At 36.0% G+C, this 20,382-nt stretch overlaps 1 protein-coding gene across 6 annotated transcripts in view; it reads right to left on the bottom strand.

The window, feature by feature from the left end:
* The window catches only part of SBF2 (SET binding factor 2), a 518,200-nt gene that overhangs the window by 241,032 nt on the left and 256,786 nt on the right, over positions 1-20,382 (bottom strand). For 5 of the 6 annotated variants that reach the window (XM_064288443.1, XM_064288439.1, XM_064288442.1 and 2 more), the window contains 4 exons: positions 19,959-20,064; positions 4,659-4,791; positions 3,240-3,348; positions 986-1,099 (listed from right to left, as the gene is read on the bottom strand). In XM_064288443.1, coding sequence (XP_064144513.1) covers positions 986-1,099; positions 3,240-3,348; positions 4,659-4,791; positions 19,959-20,064 — 462 coding nt within the window. The remainder of the gene's footprint in view (positions 1-985; positions 1,100-3,239; positions 3,349-4,658; positions 4,792-19,958; positions 20,065-20,382) is intronic. The other variant, XM_064288444.1, reaches the window with a different exon arrangement.

The following is a 20,382-nucleotide window of genomic DNA, read 5'->3' as shown; positions in this document are numbered from 1 at the left end:
ATTACTGCAGGTAACGCTAAATATTTCATCAGGAAGTTACAACTCCTATAATGATTTTAAAACGTTGGCAAAACAGCATCACACTGCTTTGCAAGTAGCACATCTACCAAAGAGGAATGAGATGCTCTACTCTAACAAAAGATTAGCTCTAAGAGGGCATAGGAGCTGACTTCTAATGGGAAATGGGAGGGGAACCAGGGATTTTGAGGCAGAACCTTATCTTGTTTCTACAAGTATGTTCCCAATATATAAAACCCAAAGCCAAACCCAGTGCCGCTGGGTCTATTCCAACTCATAGCGACCCTACAGGACAGAGTAGAACTGCCTGATAGAGATTCCAAGGAGCGCCTGGAGGATTCGAACTGCTGACCCTTTGGTTAGCAGCCGTAGCACTTAACCACTAGGCCACCAGGGTTTCCTCCCAATATGTAGTAGCTGGTATATAGCGTTACTAAATAAATATGCTGGGTGAAAGAATGAATATAGAACAAAATATTCAGTTAAGGTTCAAAGTATGTTCTTTACATTAAAAAAAAAAAACCCCGTTGCCGCTGAGTCGATTTCAACTCATAGTAACCCTATAGGATAGAGTAGAACTGCCTCATAGGGTTTCCAAGGAATGGCTCGTAGATTTGAACTGCAAACGTTCTGATTAGCAGCCAAGCTAACCACTAGACCACCAGACTATCTAGTAAATAGAGAATACTACCCTAAATACTATATTCACCTATTCATGTTTCAAGAACATACACCTCTCATTTTTAAATAATTACACTGACAGTGATACTTAATTTCAATTACCTTACTTTAAGATTTAAATTATTAAAATAAAAAAGGTTGCCCACATACCACCCCAAATCATCTCCATGCTTCACTTTGGTAAACAAGTAACCTAGTCATCTTATGGGTAAAACATTTATTCTATAATAAAAACCAGAAAACAGAGGCCTACGAAAAAAACTGTTATTAAAAAAACATGTCATACCAAAGAAAGAGCTGCTTGGGTCTGATGTAGAAGTGGTTCTGGGAGGGAGGAGAGGTGAATACATTCAGGAATTTTAATAGTGCCTCCATCCAAATCTGCTATGATTACATCTAACTGAAATAGATTAAAAAAAAAAATTTATAATTAACAAGATATATTTGTTGTTAAACAAATTAATCTGGCCTTTGTTAATTCAAAAAGAGAACCATATATGGGAAAGACTGTTGGCTATCCATAGTAATAAAATTATTGCTGGGTTCATGGCTTCTGAAGTACCTATATTTCCCAGCATCCTTTGAAAGAAGTATGACCCTGTGATTAAGTTTCTGGCAATGGAATGTAAGAAGTGATGTGATGAGCACTTTCAGGCCTTCCAGACAGGAGGTATGTAAGGAAGGAAAGAGTATATTCCCTTTCCCCCTGCTATAGGCTAAAACTATGAACTGTTAGCAACACAGCCTTGAGCACTCAGATGATGACAATGCTGAAGGGATTCTGGATTGTGAATGACTTCACAGAGCAAAATGGTTTATGAACTGATGCACAAGTGTTAAACAAAATATTACTTTGTTTGAGCCATTGCATTTTGTATGCTTTATTACAGTAGTGTAGCCATATCCTAAATAGCATAATAATCATTACATAGGAATCCTGGAAGAGCAATTAGTATACATCAAAAAGGTACTTGCCTAGGTACTTAAGAAAAAGCTGGTTTTTAGGATTTTACAAGTCTATTTAAAAATAAGTTACATAAAAATGTAATAGAGAAACTAGCCAAGATTATTAAAGTTGTTATATTGATAATATCATTATGATTCATCCTAATCTATTCATTAAAAATTAAGAAACCTACTTTGGAAACACTTGGTTTGTCCTAACTTCAGTGACTGTTTATATTTAGTGGTAATAAAATTACCTACAAACCATATGAGTATGCTTTCAATCAGTACTAATTAGTTTTACTGAATATGCTTATTGATTTATATCTATTTTTATATAGTAATATCAAAGTTAAGTAGAAACTAGGTATCCACATATAAGGTTAGGAAGAATGATTAATATCTGAATCAGGGTCCTGTTTATAATTACAATGTTGAATAGTCTTTTTGTTGGTTTAAATGGCACCTCTCATTTGATTACAACTATAATTACTGGATATGTACCACAGAGCTTACCTCTTTGCTGGCATTTAAAACTGCAACAGAAGCAGAATTATAAATCTTAAGGCCACTGTGGGTCACAGATATCATGTAGCCCAATTTCTCAATAAAGAATTTTTCTTAAAATCCCTGAAAGCATCATGTAATTCCTTCTATTCTATTCACAGTGCTTGGGAGTTCACTCCTCACAGAAGGAAACCCATTCCATCACTGGGAATCTAGTAGTTGGAAAATCTTATATTGAACAGAAATCTGTTTCTATCTAAATACCCACTGGGCTATTTCAGTCATTTAGAGTCTTTATGCTGTATGAGTTTTAGATTGTCCACATTTAGAAATTATCGATAATACTGTCACAGTTGTTAATACTGTATTTTTTAAATGAAAGATTAAATACTTGCCTTTAGCTATCAAATAGTATCATAAAATTACCTGAGAAAATTTCCCTAGGGCCTCACAAGATACAGTTTCTCACCTCTTGACAATCCTGGATGTCGTTCTCGAAGTGCTTTATTTTGTTACAGTTCCTCTTAAAGTACGAACTGAACACATTATTCCAGAACTGACTTGAGTGTAGAATATTAGCTTCCCTCTTTGGTATTTCTATTCATATGGCATTCAGAATACAAGAATTTGGTAGGGGTTCATAGAGGTTGTGTTCTATTAAAACCCCTCAGACTTTTGCAAATGCTTTTTCCTTTGTTAGTTACCAGTCATTAAGTATTAATATGGGCCTCATTTTAAAGTATGAATAAATTAAGCACTAATAACAAAAGTATAAAAAGAATACTAATTAATGGATTATTTTATCTTCTTTCTCATATATAGGATGAGGAATACAGAACGATACACTTGTATGTCAAGGGCGGGGCATTTTAAAATATAAATAAATCCATTTTTAAAATCACCCATACTTGCTATAAAGCAAAATTAATATAGGAAAACTTTTCAATGACACTTTTCTTCTAACCAGCTTTTTCTATTGGGAATGCAACAGACTTGAAAAGAGTAATTAATTGAAATGCTATAGGACTACAAGAAATATGGTAGAACTGTGGCCTCAATAACTGGCAATTTTAAAAGTGAATACTTACAAGTTCATGGACATCAGTTTTAAAGATAGAATGTACTCCAATAATGAAAGGCGTTGGGGAACTCAGAACCTCCAGTAGCTGAGCCGGGAGAATGGGAATATAAGGATAACTGAAAATAATAAAAATATGTATCAAATATATTTGTTTTTCCAAAATATAAATGTATTTTTTTCTTTATGCTGTATGAGTTTTAGATTGTCCACATTTAGAAATTATTGATAATACTGTCACAGTCGTTAATATTGTATTTTTTAAAGGAAAGATTAAAAAAAAAAAAACTTCACATGAAAGATATGATCAGATATAACAAGATGTAAAGTAACTGGAACCCAGTCCAGTTTCTAATCCTTATCCTTCCTGGGCAAGCGAAGTTCCCTTAGGTATCCTAATCTTGTTTCAAAAATTTTTTTCTTACACAGAAATATGACATTAGACTATAACATTGACTCCCTGATGGGGCTCCCCTTCCCAATACTGGGCAATGATTTGTTTATATAAAACAATCATTTAATTCCATTTTCTATACCTGATTTTTTGCATTCAATAACAATAGCAAAGTAAAAAAATTAAGGTTTAGAATGCTCTAACTTATCTAGTAGGTTAAGAAAAGCACATAGTTAAAAAAAAATTTTTTAAATAAATTCTGGACAGTCTAAGATAATGTTTTTTTTTTCCCCCCAGTTTGTCTGAACTTAAGTATCCTAAAACAAATAAACAAAAAAAGTATCTTAGATTTTATAATTATCAAACTGAATAATCAGTATTTTGGAATATAATATTCCACTTAGAGCACTATCAGGCATCGCTGGTTTGTTTTGTTTTTTTACTTATTATGGCACATTTTTAACATAACCCTCCAAAAATAAATGGAAAGAGAAAAAGTATAATGAAGCCCCACATAGCCAGTCCAACTCTGATATTTAGCCATGCATGGCCACATATATATTGCCATCTTCTTTTGTTCTCTTCTTTACTGCATTATTTTGAAGCAAACTTCAGACATCATATTATTTACTATATACAAATACTTCAGTAGGTATCTAAAAAAAAGGAGACTCTTGTTTTTATTAGAACCGTAGTACCATTATTACACTTAAAAATAATAATCCCTTAATACCAAGTAATCAATCAGAACTAACTTGCTAAGACTTTCATCACCAACTATATTCAAAGAATGAAATGTTATTGACAATAATAAATATTCTTTTCATTAAATTAATCAAAACTCAGTAATGGACAATGTGAAAAAGTCTCCAATTTTAGCCTAGATTTCTGTCAGAATCATCAATCTGGTTAGCGATGTAACTTTGTAAAATATGTCTATGTGGTTTAAAACCACTGTTTTATAACATTTTGACTGATGCCCAATAAGTAATGCATAATTTGAAAGTAAATAAAAGTACAAGTAAAAAGCCTCACCTATACTTAAGAGGAAACATTAAAGATTCCAGGGCTCTACACGCATCACTAAGTCTCTGGAAACTTGCAGAATGGAAAAGAACTTTATTTTCTGTGAGGACTGCACAAAAGAGGCTGAGGACATTTTGAATTCCTGAAAACACAAGAGCAAAGACTTATAAAAAACACTTAATTTTATATGTGTTGTCAAAAAACAGGACATAGACTTGGAATGCTACGGAAAGAAAAAGCCAATATCTTTGGAATCTCTGAAAGAAAGTATTTAAACTGTAAATTCCATATAACCTATGAGTATTTGTTTTCCTAAACTTTCAGTTTTGTCTCTCTTTTTCGAATCAGTTTAACAGTCTCTGAACATACTGTCTGGAAATATACTACCTTCTTCATCTTCACAGTCTGTTCTTAAACTCCTGTTTCAGATGCTGGCATTGTTCTAGTACTTTTTATTCCTCCTAAAGTCTTTTTAAAAATCTATGTTAATATAAGCATACCAGCTTTGTTGTTGTTGTTGAAATTTGTCTGGCATGTATTTTTCCACATTTTAACTTTAACCTTTTTTTTTTTTTAAACTTCTTGTAAATAGCATAAAGTTGTTTTTTAACGCAGTCTGACAACCTTTATATTTTAACTATATTAGGTATTTAATCACCTTTTATTTATTGTATCTTATTTTGTGCTTCTTATTTGCTCTACCTCTTCTTTTTCTTTCCTTATGATTTGTATTTATCCCATCTCTTCTTTTATCCCCTCTCTTAATGTGGAATTTACAAGTTTTGTTGCTATTTTTTGTGTGTTAATTCTAGAAAATGCAACATGCATACTTATTAAAGTTAAATAAGTATATCGTTTCTTCTTTTTTATTTCTGACTCAAAACATTTTATATCAATTCAACCTTAATCACATGCACCCATTAAATCAAGAGTCTCCATCAGTTTTCTCAAAGTAAAATACTTCCTATATATCCCCCCGGAAACCCTGGTGACATAGTGGTTAAGTGCTACAGCTGCTAACCAAAAGGTGAGCAGATGGAATCCACCAGGTGCTCCTTGGAAACTCTATGAGGGGCAGTTCTACTCTGCCCTATAGGGTCGCTATGAGTCAGAGTTGACTCAACGGCCATGGCTTTGGTATTTTGGCTTTATATATCCCTTTACTGGTGCTTGTTTCATCAAGTGACACATGTAAATTTCTTCTCAGTCCATCCTTAATTGCTACCCCCTTTTTTTATTCCCTACCTACCCCACGTGACATATCAGAACCTGTAGTTCAGGTTTTTAATCTTATTTGACCTGGAATAATGCAATAGTTTCATAACTGGTTTCCCTAATCCAGTCCTTATTCTTTTCCTATCTATCCTCCAGTTTGCAGAATGATGGACATACAGCACAAATCTGGTTATACCGCTTTTATGCCTCAAATCCTTCAATATCTCCCCCATCCTTTGGACAGTGATGTCAAATGTATTCTGTTCTACAGAAGTATAATAGCAAAAGAACCTTTATTTGTTTTATATATTAATATTTATATACTAATCTCTCGGAGCCTCAGTGGGTAAAATGAGGATAATATTAAAATCTACCTTGTAGTGCTGTTATTAATAAATGAGATAACGTATGGAGTGCTCAGCATAGTACCATGGTAAATAATCAATATATATTAGCTGATACTGTTTACTACTATTTAATCGTTGTGGTTGTTACTATTAATTTCCTTTAAAGTTAGGATTCTGATGTTAGCAATATTTGAAAACATCTGACCTACAAGATTAAGGCTGAGCTCCATATCAAAATTCCTCCATGGTCTAACCCCATCTTTCTAACCCCTTTGCCATCACCTATTACTATGTGATCAATATTGAACTCATTGAGCCATCAGAACACTTCCTTCAGTTTCATATCTCTGCCTTTCCGCTCATGTTCTCTGCCTAATGTTCCCTTCATTAAAATGTGAGTTCCTCAAAGACTACACTGGGCTTTATTCGCTGCAGTATCCTTCCTGCCTAGCACAGTACCTAGTATACAGTAACCCCCTCAAGAAACAAAACAAAAACCCACTGCTGTTGAGTTGATTCCAACTCATAGCAACCCTATAGGACAAAGTAGAACTGTTCCATAGGGTTTCCAAGGCTGTATTCTTTTCTATTTTTTTAAACTGTTAAAAAGCAAAGATATCACTTTGCGGGCTAAGGTGCACTTGACCCAAGCCATGGTCTTTTCAATTGCCTTATATGCATGTGAAAGCTGGACAATGAATAAGGAAGACCAAAGAAGAATTGATGCCTTTCAAGTACGGTGTTGGTGAAGAATATTGAACATACCACGGACTGCCACAAGAACTAACAAATCTGTCTTGGAATAAGCACACCCAGAATGCTACTGAGAAATGAGGATGGTGAGACTTTGTCTCATGTATTTTGGACATGTTATCAGGAGGGACCAATCCCTGGAGAAGGACATCATGCTCGGTAGAGAGTCAACAAAAAAGAGTAAGACCCTCAATAAGATGGACTGACACAGTGGCTGCAACAATGGGCTAAACATAGCAATGACTGCGAGGATGGTGCAGAACTGGGCAGTGTTTCATTCTGTCGTGCACATGGTCGTTGTGAGTTGGAACCCACTCTATGGCACCTAACAACAACAATTCTTCACAGAGGCAGCCTGCCACATTTTTCTCCCTCAGAGTAGCTGGTGGATTCGAACCACCAATGTTTAGGTTAGCAGCTGAGTATTTAACTGCTGCACCACCAGGGCTCCATTAGTATACATGAGGCATTCAAAAATGTTTCACTGAACAGATAAGTGCTCTACGGGACATGAGTCCCCATTAAAAAACTTTAAAACTTTCATTAAAAGATGTAGAATAAAATCTTTATACCCCACAGAGGGAAAGCGTAAAATACACAAATCATAAAAGATTAACAAAGTAAATTATTTTAAATTAAAAGTTTGTGTCAAAACATAACACAAAAAAGTGAAGACAAGTGTCAGACTAAGAGAAAATACCTAAAAAGTATATAAATGGAATAAGTTCCCCAAATATGTTTTTTTTAAAAAACAAACTACAAAATCAATTAAAAAAAAAAGAAACATTAGAGAATAATATGAACTTATAATGTACAGAAGAAACCAAAATGGGTTCCTCGAAAACATATGAGAAGATACTGCAAACTCTCTAGGAATCAGAAAAATTCACACCACTAACACAATGAGATAGCATTCCATACCCATCAGAACAGCCAAAATTTCAGTCTGACACAATTTTAAGTTTTGACAAGGATGGGGAGGAAAAGAAACGACCATACATACTGCTGTGGGGAATAAAGATGCATGTACTCTATGATATAGTCATTACAGTGATTTGAGTAATTCTGTGTACAGTTATTTACTCTAGGAACTCTCTCACATGTGCCCAAGAAGACAAGCAGAGGAAGGTACATTGTTGCAGTATTTGAAATAATGAAAAATAGTAGAAACATCTTAAATGTGAGAATGGATGAATAAATTATGGTAAAACCATACTACTATTTTACTTCCTCTGACTGAAATAGAAAATTAAAAAAAAAAAACAATGTATTCAAAATTCACAAAACTATGTAAGTACTAAAGAAATCTAAATAAAACTTTGAAGTGATACGCACGTTTTGGTCTTGGTAAGTTCGTGGAATTTATATTTGTGAATTTATTACAGCTTAAAATGAATGAGCTAGAGCTAAGTATTTGTCAACATGAATAACTCTCCCGAATATACCATTGAGAAAAAGTTCATAATAGTTATAGTATGACAGCATTTATGTAATGTTTAAACCAAACAAAACAGTACTGTATATTGCTTAAAAACCCAATACCGTCCAGTCGATTCTGACTCATAGCGACCCTACAGGACAGCGTAGAATTGCTCCATAGGATTTCCAACAGTGGATTCAAACTGCTGGACTTGTGGTTAGCCAAGCTCTTAAGCACTAAGCCACCAGGGCCCCACATATAAATAGGGAGTCAACATATAAACATACATCTGGGACTGTCGTTAGTTGCCACCAAGTTGAGTTTTGACTCATATCGAACCCATGTGACAAAGGAGAACTGCCCCATTGGGTCTTCTATGCCTAGATCTTCAAGTCTTTCTTCTGCAAAGCCGCTCGGTGGGTTTGCACCTCAACCAAGTGATTAACTGTTGTACCATGAGAAGAGGAAAAAACAAAATGGCTTACTATGCGTATTAAACATGATATATGGTTTATTACGTCTGGGACTAATAAACACCAAATTTGGGATAGTGTTTATCTCTGCAAAGAGTAGGTATGTGCAGGGTGTTTGAACTATAGTTATGGTATATTTTTTAAGCTGGATCATGGTACATGGAATATTTTTTTTAATTTTCTTTGGAAATAATTTAAAACTTACAGAAAAGTTGCAAGAACAGTATATAGGACTTCACCAGCCAGCATTTGACATTCTGCAGTAAGCAATACCCTCCCTTCGCTGCTCTCATTTACTTTTTTTTTTTTTAATTCTCCCTTTGCTTATTTATTCATTGTCACTACAGACTCATGGATTTCTAATTTTTTTTCCAACAGTTTGTAAGTCATTACTACCCTTAATTTTCTGGTGCGAAACATATCCCAGATTTACGCAGTGGGGGCCCCTTTAAGCCAGTATTTGTGTCCTTCTAACACAAACCCATCTTTTTTTTTTTTTTAAGTTCCTTCTTACTTTATGATTTAACAAAATCATCTAGGCTCATATTGTACCCACCCTGCCCCAGCCTTAAAGTCAGCCATTTCTCTAAGGTGTCTTGTTTCTTTTTGGAAAATAATGGTATGAGACCAAGATTCTGGGTGTTAGGGTATATACTAGATCATTGCTACTGGGGTATGTGATTCTAGGCTATTTCTCCAGATCAAGAATGGAAATAGATGCATGTATATACACAAATATGTGGTACACATACATACACACAGTGAACATATATACACACAAACATACAGACACATAAATTCATTCATATTTGAGAAATCCTGAGTCCACACCATTACTTTCAATACCAATTTACCCCCATAGGATTCCCCCTCCTCCCACCCCCATTTCATATTTTATGTTTGTGATGGTTAGGGTTGTGTGTCAACTTGGCTGGGCCATGATTCTCAGTGGTTTGGCAGTTATGTAATGGTGTGGTTATGTAACGACTATAAAACTGAAGTTATATAGTCAAACACTGTGTTTGTAAGTTACTTTGATTAGTTTTTTTCCCTTCAATGTGGTTATGTTATTCATTTGAAATACAGCAGCATTTGTTTCCACTTGCTTTTAGTTTTAAGATTTTCTTTCTTCCCATTCTTATTGACCTAATTTTTCTGAATATGTAAGAGATTAACATACTTCCAGAAGTCATGATTCAAGATGGTATACTTAGAGAAGTGTCACTCCATTCCTGAATGAACACTATTACAGCAATGTTAATTTCCTGGTTTTTATAATGTACTATGATTATATAAAACAGTATCATCTGGGAAGCCGAATAATACCTACAAGTGGCCTCTCTACTAACTTTGCAACTTCTTATGAATCTTAAGCTACTCAAAATAAAAATATTTATATTAAAAAAAAAGCCTGTGGCTGTATTAGTTTCCTCGGCTGCAGTAACAAATGACCATAAACTTCCAGACTTAAATCAACATAAATTTATTATCTTATAGTTCTGGAAATCAGAAGCCTAAAATGGGTCTCATTAAGCTAAAATCAACGTGTCAGAGAGCTGTACTCCTTGCTGGAGGCTCTAGGGGAAAAACCATTCTCTTGCCATTTCCAGCTTTTAGCAACTGCTAGCATTCCTTGGCTTGTGCCCCCATCCATCTTCAAAGCCGGCAATGACCACTCAAGTCTTTCTTACACAGTATCACTCTGACTCTTTTGCTTCCCTCTTCCATCTTTCAAGGACCCTTGTAATTACACTGGGTCCACTCAGGGTAGGAGCTTCCTAAAGGAACTGAGTTCAATTTTGAATGATGGGCAGAAGTTGGTTAAGGAGACAAGAAGACCAAAGCATTCAAAGATGATAGAAGACCACACACAAAGAAAGTAGAGGACAGATGGAGCAAGAAGCAATACACCTACAAGTAGCTCTGCCAAGAGCCAGATCATGAAGAATTTGTATGCCAAGAGGAGGAGTCCAACCTTTTTTTCCTGAAGACTCGGAAAAGAACTTACCCTTCTCTGCTCCTGTCTGAATCCTCTGCCCTACTCCACAAAAAAGATAACCCATTCACAAATAGTCCATCACAGTCAGCATCATTTACTGTCAAAGAAATTGTGAAGAAAAGGGCATGCAGTTGTGAGGGACACTCCCCTACCAAACTCAGTAAAAGGAATCAATTCATGATATCAAAGGGGAACACATTACACTATTCTTACTAAGGCAGGATATATGTCTCATATTTTAGAAATGAGTTAGAGAAATTATTCTAGTGCTTAAGGAGTAAGATTTTCATTATCCAATTATACAGAATAATACAGAACAATTTGCCTGTATCTAACTAAGGTGTAACCTGAATTTTGTATTCTTAAATATTACATGCTTTCTTAAGTTTAGATAATTAACAATCTTAAGTATTTTAAGAAATTTAAATTATAAGTTTACTCCTAACTGGCAATGTTTGCTGCTGTGTTCACAGCCACGTACTTATTTAGAAATTCCATTTCTTTCAAGTAAAAGTCATAATCCGTTTTCAGCATAACCCTGAATTGTTTTCTAGGCTTCTGCAGCCCAATATTTGTCCAATGCTGTACAACCGCAGTAGAGGAGACAATATGAAAACAAACAGTCCAGTGATAATTACTACTGATTTCATTACAATAGTACATACACATCCTGTTGATTATTCAAATAGTAAAACATTCTGAAAAATTACTTCCTGATCTTAACTTTTCTTGAGGGGTTAAAGTTCTAAAATTTATAATACCAAATATCAACATATTTTTTTTCCTGTTTTGAAAAGAAAACCTTTCTCTGGGGTCCTCCCCTTCTCTGAGTAATAATGATATGTTGCACAAATAGAACACTGCCTCAGCTTTCCAGTGCATACAGTGAGGAACTGAACACCATGCTTTCAAGACAGGATATATTTCAGAAAAGCTTTGTAATCCAATACAGTTCTTTCTGGTCATCAGTCAACAACAGAGAAAACAATATAGTCCTGGTCATGGCTTAATATGAGTCATAAAAAGGGAGATTTGTCATTCTTTCAACCTATATTTATTGAGTATCTACTATGCTTCTGGCACTGGGAATACAGCAATAAGCAAAAACAAGACCCCCACCTTCACAGATTAACTGTAGTTTTTGTAACTATCACTTAGAAGTAGTATTAGTATTTGTTACAAATTTAGCATATTATTTCCAAATAGGTTAGCTATAACAAAGCTTCTAAGTAAAAAAAAATAGTTAAGAATATGGCTGAACTGTGCAACTGAAAAGGATATAGTTTTGAGGTTAGGAACATAGGCTTATCCCCTTGAATAAAGTACATTTTATGCATTAATTAGTAGGGATTAGCAATTTGGGAACTTCTTAACACACTGACCACAAAGCATTCAATCTAAAACTGTATATCCCGAATAGCAACCATAAAAGGACAACTCAACCAAAACTCAGTATAAAAAGGTACAACACATTTCCCTTCTTCTTTAACACTGTAACTGGTTTGTGGGTCTAGGGTAATCACTTCAGATTATTCCAAGCCTAAATCGTCCAGATTCCTCATCTGTGCCTATTCTGATCTATCAGTTTCTTATCTACTTTTAATTCTAAATTTAAGAAGCAGGAAGCAAAAGAAGCCTGTGAAATAGAGTAGCAGACAATACCAAAACCAAACCCCCTTTCAATGATTCCTATTCATAGCAACCCTATACAACTGAGTAGAACTGCCCCATAGGGTTTTCAAGGAACTGTTGGTGGATTCAAACTACCAAGCTTTTGGCAGTCAAGCTTTTAACCACTGCACCACCAGGGCTCCTAGCAGACAATGGATAAATAGTCAGTAATTGGAGAATTAAAGCCAGGAATCAACGAGGAGGAATTACACTGGCAAAAAAGACACTAATAGAAACACCTTTCTTCTTCCTTCACCTCTTTTCCTCCACTATTAAACCTTTACAGTGATGCTAGTATATGTCAGAAGCTGTTAAACTCTAGGGCTGGGTACAAAGAAAATTAAGGCATGCTTTTAGGAGCTCACAGTTCAGTGAAGATGACAAGACTGATCAATAAACATTTAAAACACAACAAAATAGAGATATGTACAAAGTGCTACAGAGCACAGAAAAGAGGGCAATTTGTTCTGCCACCATTTGGAAGCTAAACAGTGGAGTGGCCACATTTTAGAAAAAAATTAATATCTGAGGTGTCTGGGGTCTTAAACACTAACAAGCGGCCATCTAAGATGCATCGATTGGTCTCAACCCACCTAGGTCAAAGAACGAATACCAAGAACTCAGTTATTATGACCCCAAGAGACAGAAAGCACCACATAAATCAGGAGACTATATCAGCCTGAGACCAGAAGAGCTAGATGGTGCCTGGCTATAACCGATGACTGCCCTGACAGGGAACACAACAGAGAACCCCCTGAGGGAGCAGGAGAGCAGTGGGATGCAGACCCCAAATTCTCATAAAAAGACCAGACTTAATGGTATGACTGAGACTAGAAGGACCCCAGTGGTCATGGCCCCCAGACCTTCTGTTAGCCCAGGACAGGAACCATTCCCAAAGGCAACTCTTCAGACAGGGATTGGACTGGACAATGGGTTGGAGAGGGATGCTGGTGAGGAGTGAACTTCTTGGATCAGGTGGACACTTGACACTACGTTGGCATCTCCTCCCTGGAGAGGAGATGAGAGGGTAGAGGGGGTTGGAAGCTGATGAAATGGACACGAAAAGCAAGAGTGGCAGGGAGGAAGCAGGCTGTCTTATGAGGGGGAGAGTAATTGGGTGTATGTAGCAAGGTGTATATAAGTTTTTGTGTGAGAGACTGACTTGATTTGTAAACTTTCACTTACAACACGATAAAAATTTTAAAAAAAGATATGGTAAAAAAAAAATTAATCTCTGAAGTGCTCAAAGAGCAAACTGAAATTTCTGACAAGAGAACTGTGTGACAGTGAAAAAACACACTTAATGGCTTTCTTAATTCAGATTATTTGTATTAAATGAAGGGAGATGCTGCAATGCAAAGATAGAGCTATTGGATAACAGAGTTTGAGCACCATAAAAGAACAATGGGGAAGATAGTTTTGGATCAGGATCCTTCTGAACTGTGATCAGATATCAAATAGTAACCATGTACTTTATTTATGTGTAATTCTAGCAAGTGTAGTACACCAGTCAACAAGGATCCAATTGGTCAATAACTGTATTTTGTATTTTAAAAATGGTTTTCTTTACAGTCTTTAATTTTGAAAACAAAAGCAACCACTTCCCTAATAATATCCTGACTACCAGTACCAGTAGCTGCCATCAAGCTGATTCTACCTCATGGCAACCCCATGCGTGTCAGATTACAACTGTGCTCCACAGGGTTTTAGATGGCAGATTTTTCAGAAGTATATCACTAGGCCTTTCTTCTGAAGATCTCTGGATGAACCTGAACCTCCAACCTTTTGGATAGCAACTGAGCACATTAGCTGCTTGCACCACTCAAGGACTACTCCCTACAGTCCTGTAAAAAACAGCATGGGGGAGGTGTCTGACCTCCTTCAACCCCATAGGGGCGAAGGAGAACCAAGGTCAACAGCCCAAGGCTGATTCCTATAAGGTGGAGGTCAGATACGCCTCCTCTCTCTACCATCTTTACCAATTCTGATACCAACCATCCCTCACACAGCACTCTCTACTTCTCTGCTGGGTTCGATAATTCATTGCAATGGCCACACAGAACTCACAGACCATACTCACAATTATGAGGTTTATTAGGAAAGTAACAGTTACAATTCAGGTTCAAGAACACTCAAGATACAGTTTTTCCATCAGGATAGCCTCTTCCCACCCATGCTCACAGTCTCAGCCTCTGCCCAAAGGCACTCAGCTTTCTCTCTCTGTGGGCTGGGAACCCCACTGCACAGTCTCCTGCTGCTGGGTCTCTCCTTCCTTGGTGGTGGTGGGCTCCTCCTCCCTGCTCTGGAATTGGCTCTCTTTTAAGGCAAAACTGACCAATCCCCGTGATGGGCCACAATTACCCCATCACACAACCACCTGGGTGGGAGTTATAAGCACATTGCTAGAAAGGCCACACACAAAAATAATTAACTGCACAGCAAACATATGCTCAGGTTTCAAAAATATCTTACTATTTCATAAGGTCTTCCTTTCGTGACTCTACTGTTACATATGCTCTACCTTTTGCTGGGAATGTCCCTAAAGAGAACAGCTGATATTCAAAATTGTAAAAATAAATAAATAAATCATATAGATAGTTGTACTAGAACACCAAATATCCTATTTCTTCCTTTCCCACCTAGGGCACAATATGCTGTTCATAGTAATATATCTACTCCTCACTTATTGACTATTCCATTATCTGACATTTCACATTTACAACAATAGTAAAAAATCTACTACCCGACAGTGTTATGCATTAACGACATACATCTGACAGAAGCAAACACTACGGTGCAGGGCGAAAGTAGCACTGACTGTCATGGTTAAGGTTATGTGTCAACTTGACTGGTCCATGAGTCTCAGTGGTTTGGCAGTTATGTAATGGTGTAATTTGGCAGTTACGTAATGATTCAATCTGGCCGTTATATAATGATGTAGTCATTCTCCATTTTCACATAATGACCTGGTCTCCAGAACTTAACCATGTTGATAAGTGAAGAGTAGGTGTAGTCCAAACTCTGTGTACTCAAAATCTCCAACTATCTTTTTAACCTCATATTCTGAGAAAGAAAATGGCTACTTCATTTTTCCCAATTATAACTGAGACTAAGACTAAGGCATGTAATAACACTATATGAGTAAGATACATTTCCCATTGACTACAACAGAAAACTTTGAGTAAAGACAGAAACATGATCCAAGGCACTGGATTTTGATCATTTATGGAAAAAGCACAAAAATCATTCAATAATCAGGTGGTTCACAAATTCATCAATTTACTAATCATCATATTCTTCTTAAAAGTGCTACCTTTAAAGAGAACAATTCACACTTCCTAAACCTTCATTCTTTCCTCTGGCATCTTTTCACCTTTCTATTTCGGAACATAAATTATTTTTAATACTCCTGCAAAAGTTAATATCACTTTAAGAATAACTATATAGAATTACAGATAGAAGCTTTTCCAGGTAAAGGCAAAAGAAAGACACTAAAGGGTTTCCACTAAAACATTTAAAAACAAAAAGACCTGAATAAAAAGTTATGGCTATAATCAACATTTTAAGGATTTTTATGTGTCAAATAAAAAGAGTGTGTGTAAGGTAAACGGAAAAAGAAAAAAAACTATAGTTGTTTTAATAATTTTTTAAAAAATCTATATTTAATATCAAAGAGAATCAATGCAGAAATACTGATCTAATAGTAGCTAATGAAAAACTGGCTAAAGTTAAATATGGGGAAACAAAAAGAAAGTATGCACACAAAAGTATAAATATGGGGAAACAAAAAGAAAGTATGCACACAAAAGTATAAACACAGGATAGGACAGACTAATGGACTAACGTGGTTTAACTATGGAAACAGAGTGACAATAAGCTTAAGGTCAATGATCATTTTAGTCTGTGGTTTGAAAAATGTCTAATAACAAGTATCCTTTGAAAACTGGGGAATAAGTATTCTAAAACCAGTGTGTTTTCAATTAAATTCCAAACTACGGGTGAAGAGACATGACAAAAAGATGTCACGAGAATTTTCCAAGTTAAATCAAAGTAATTAGCTGCAAAAGACAGCTTATATCCTGTAAATACAATCTTATTACCATAAAAAAAAAAAAAAAAAAACACCATTGCTTACCACATTTAAAACAAAAATCTTCAGGTAAACAAAAATACTTCCCATAGACTGCAAGGAGAAACAAATAAAAAAGATGGCAAGCAAGAGATGAAGGTGATTGACAGGAAATCATGGGGGGTGATAGGAGGAGATGGCAGAAGTCCACATAATTATCTCAGGCAAACACAGAGGGCTCTCCAACTGTGAAAAACAAATTCATTATCGTAACAATCCTTAGAAAAACCAGGGAAATGCTATCATTACATTTAGACCTTTCACAGGAAAACTAGTCAAGGCTACAAAAGAAGCTTATAGTCTTATCTGCTTCCTGTCTGTGCTTTGTAAAATCCACTACGACCATTCTGCCCCCAACCCAGGTAGTGAACTCTGATAACGGTCTAATACTGGCCTTCAGCAACAGTCCAACCAAAATGACTGCTGATAAGAGCATGCCTTTGGACACAATTATCACCACCACATGCTTTGGAAAACACAACTCTGCACACAGCACTGTTTTTTAGATGCATCTCTTTCTTTGTCCTTCCTTATCTTTTCACTATTCTTTCTCTGAAAAAGTGAATCTAGAATATGTGAGCAAAAAATAATTATGCTCAACATAGGAGAGAATAAAATAATAAAATCTGATTTTCAAATGACTTATCATGTATTCTGGCATACTTCATGTATCCACAGAACTTCTAATGAGATATAACTGCCATTTTCTTCATGTCAAGTGTGTTTATTCATTTATTCAACAAACACTGATGCCTCTGTGCCCTAGGCACTGTAAAAAAAAAAAAAAAAAAAGCACTGTACCAGATAAAAAACCAAAAAACACAAACCCATTGCCATTGAGCTGATTCTGACTCATAGTGACCCTATAAGAAAGAGTAGAACTGCCCCATAGGGTTTCCAAGGAATGGTTGGTGGATTTGAACCGCTGACCTTTTGGTTAGCAGCTGAGCTCTTAACCACTGCGCCACCAGGGCTCCTTGCCAGATAGAGGGGACACAAAGAATAATAAGACAAGGCAGTTCTTGGAAGCTTGTAGTCTGGTAAGGGAAAATTACCTATAGATAGACAAGAGAAAAAGCATAGGATAGAATTTCCATGCTGTCCTGAAGACACTGCAGAACCACTATATTAACTCCGGACTGCCTACCTCTAGACTTTTTGCTGTATGAGAAAAAAAAAAGTCTCTAATTTGTTTAAGCCATTGTCCTCTTTTTATTCTTAAGGTTTTATTATGCTTTTAATAGAAGTTAGGTACGTACATAAAAAAATTAAATAGTTTTACAAGTTTAAAAAATCTTTTTTTGAAAAAATAAAACATAGATATAAATATAAAAATATATATATATATACACACAAATCAAATGTATGGCTTAATGAATTATCACACAAACACCACCCATGATGTCAAGAAAGAAAACTCTGCCAGCAACCCTAGACACCCCTTTCATGTGCTCCTAACTACAACCCCCTCTCTCTCCACTGCCACAAATAATCATTACCCTGGGCTTTGTATTAATAATCACTTTCCTGATTTTTCTGCAGGCAGTTTTATCACCCAAAAATGCAGATATTATACTTTAGTCTCACTCTATTAAAAACCAGATGTCTTTTAAAAATCTCTTTTAATCTAATTCCTCCTCCATTCTTTTCCTTACAACAATTTATTAAACAACCGGGGACATTTGACCTATAGAGTTTCTGAGAGTCTGGAATTTTGATAACTGCATTCTCTTGGTGTAGATCAATGTGTTCTTCTGTCTTCTGTACTTCCTGCAGTCAGACTCAAGTTTAATCCTGTTGGCAAGACTATCATTAGTGTTTGGCAAGACCAGGCACATAAGATCTGGTTGTTTTTGTGGTAATAGCTGTTGATGTTTACTCTATATATTTTCACTTGTTGGGTGTTGTAAAAGGATGATATTTTATTTCCTTTCCATTTATTAATTAGAATATTTTTAAAGAGAGAAAATTCTCATCATCTACTACCAAGTTACCCTGTACTATCATTCCATAAACGCAAAGCAGAATAAACACTTGATTCTTTTCCTTTATTGATAAGTTTTAATTACATTAAGGTTTAGTTGAGATGACCCAGTGAGTAGAAATTTTCACTGTGTAAAGAGAAGGAAGATGTTATTTTTTAGTTGGAACTTCTGGAGGAAGGCAGATTTGATGGGGGAAAATTATTACTTTGGGATTGGTATAACCATCCATCGTAATTAGGATATTAGAAGACTCAACTTTCATTTATGCTAATTTCTTCTAAGGCCTTCTAAATTTGACTGATTGAAGCCAAAGCAAAAGAAAAAGGATGGGGCCATTAATGCAAAAAGCATTATAAGCTACAGAGCTGTGCAAGGAGTAAAATTCAACCTGAGATCAGAGGGAAACAAGAGGGCAGAATTTTTATGCGAGTAACTAGGAATTCCACGCAAAGGCAAAATATGGGCGCCAGTGAAGATAAGGCTTCAACATAGCCAGAAAAAGACAATCACAGATGGAGAACAATGACAAAGACTGGCACAAAAAGAACTGGACACTCATAGGGAAGCACAGGAAAAGGATGAGTAACAGATAAAGTAAACAGCAATCTTTCTGGGCAGCCCTGGCCGGAAACCACCTCAGTTTTAAGTTGTTATGTTACTCCTTAAATGTAGTACAAGCTGCTCAATCTGTGATGGGTACTTTCTAGTGTACTACTCTCAATTCTTCATCCTGGCCATTGCTGGAAAATGACAGATGAAGTCCAGAGACACACAGTAGGATGAGGGAAGGGGACTTTTAGCTCCATCTAACAAGGTTTCTACAAAAGCAATTCATATAAGGAAAAGCAAAATATACTATCTATTCATCTTTTAAAGCATAAAAAAAAAAGGCCACTTTCCAAAAGTCTAATTAAACTGAGCAAAAGGGGCCTAAGTTAAAAAAACAAAAGCAAACAAACAAACACACACACCCAAGAGGGAACACTAGGTTAGGTTACAGTCGTCACTGACTCTATTCCAGCTCACGGTGACCCCACACGTGTCAGGGTACAGCTGTGCTCCACAGGGTTTTCCGTGGCTGATTTTAGAAGTAGATCACCAGGCCTTTCTTCCGAGGCACCCCCGGGTGCAGCCAAACCTCCAACCATTTGGTTAGCAGCCAAGCATGTTAATCGTTAGTACTACCCAGGGAGTGCTAGGTTATATTACAACCCACAAACTATTTCTTAATCTATGATAGGTGATGCACGTTTACAACAAGTCTTTGTTTTTCATAGGCTTCTGCGAAAGGACGCTGGGAATGGGAAAAAGACATACCCAACTGCTGGAACAGAAGAGCCACACTAGCGCCTGTGACAGGAAGACTATCATGTAAAGGAGTCTGGATCAGTTGTCTATCTCCTGCACCCAAGGAAAAGAGCTTCTACAGGATGGGGAGAAAAACACACAAACACATACACATAAATTACTTCTTTTCAGATATTTTCTTTTGTCTTCTTAAGATAAAATACATAGTTTTCCACATTATGGGCTCTGTGAATGTGTTTCTGTAGTAACACCTACTGGCATTTTAGTCTTTAATATTTCCGGTCAACATGTTTGATGAAGAATTGAGATAACTTCAGAATAATGAATGGAAAATAAACAAATTGAGCTCTTATGGCCTCTATTTTTCAGCTTAGTCACTCAAACTGATGCCACAGGGGATGGGCCTTTAACAAACAATAAAAATCCATCTTAA

This window comes from Loxodonta africana, chromosome 7 (genome assembly GCF_030014295.1).
Source record: "Loxodonta africana isolate mLoxAfr1 chromosome 7, mLoxAfr1.hap2, whole genome shotgun sequence".
Classification (NCBI taxonomy): Eukaryota; Metazoa; Chordata; class Mammalia; order Proboscidea; family Elephantidae; genus Loxodonta; species Loxodonta africana.
The sequence above is the reverse complement of the archived record's forward strand: the minus strand, read 5'-3'. Positions and strand labels throughout refer to the sequence as shown.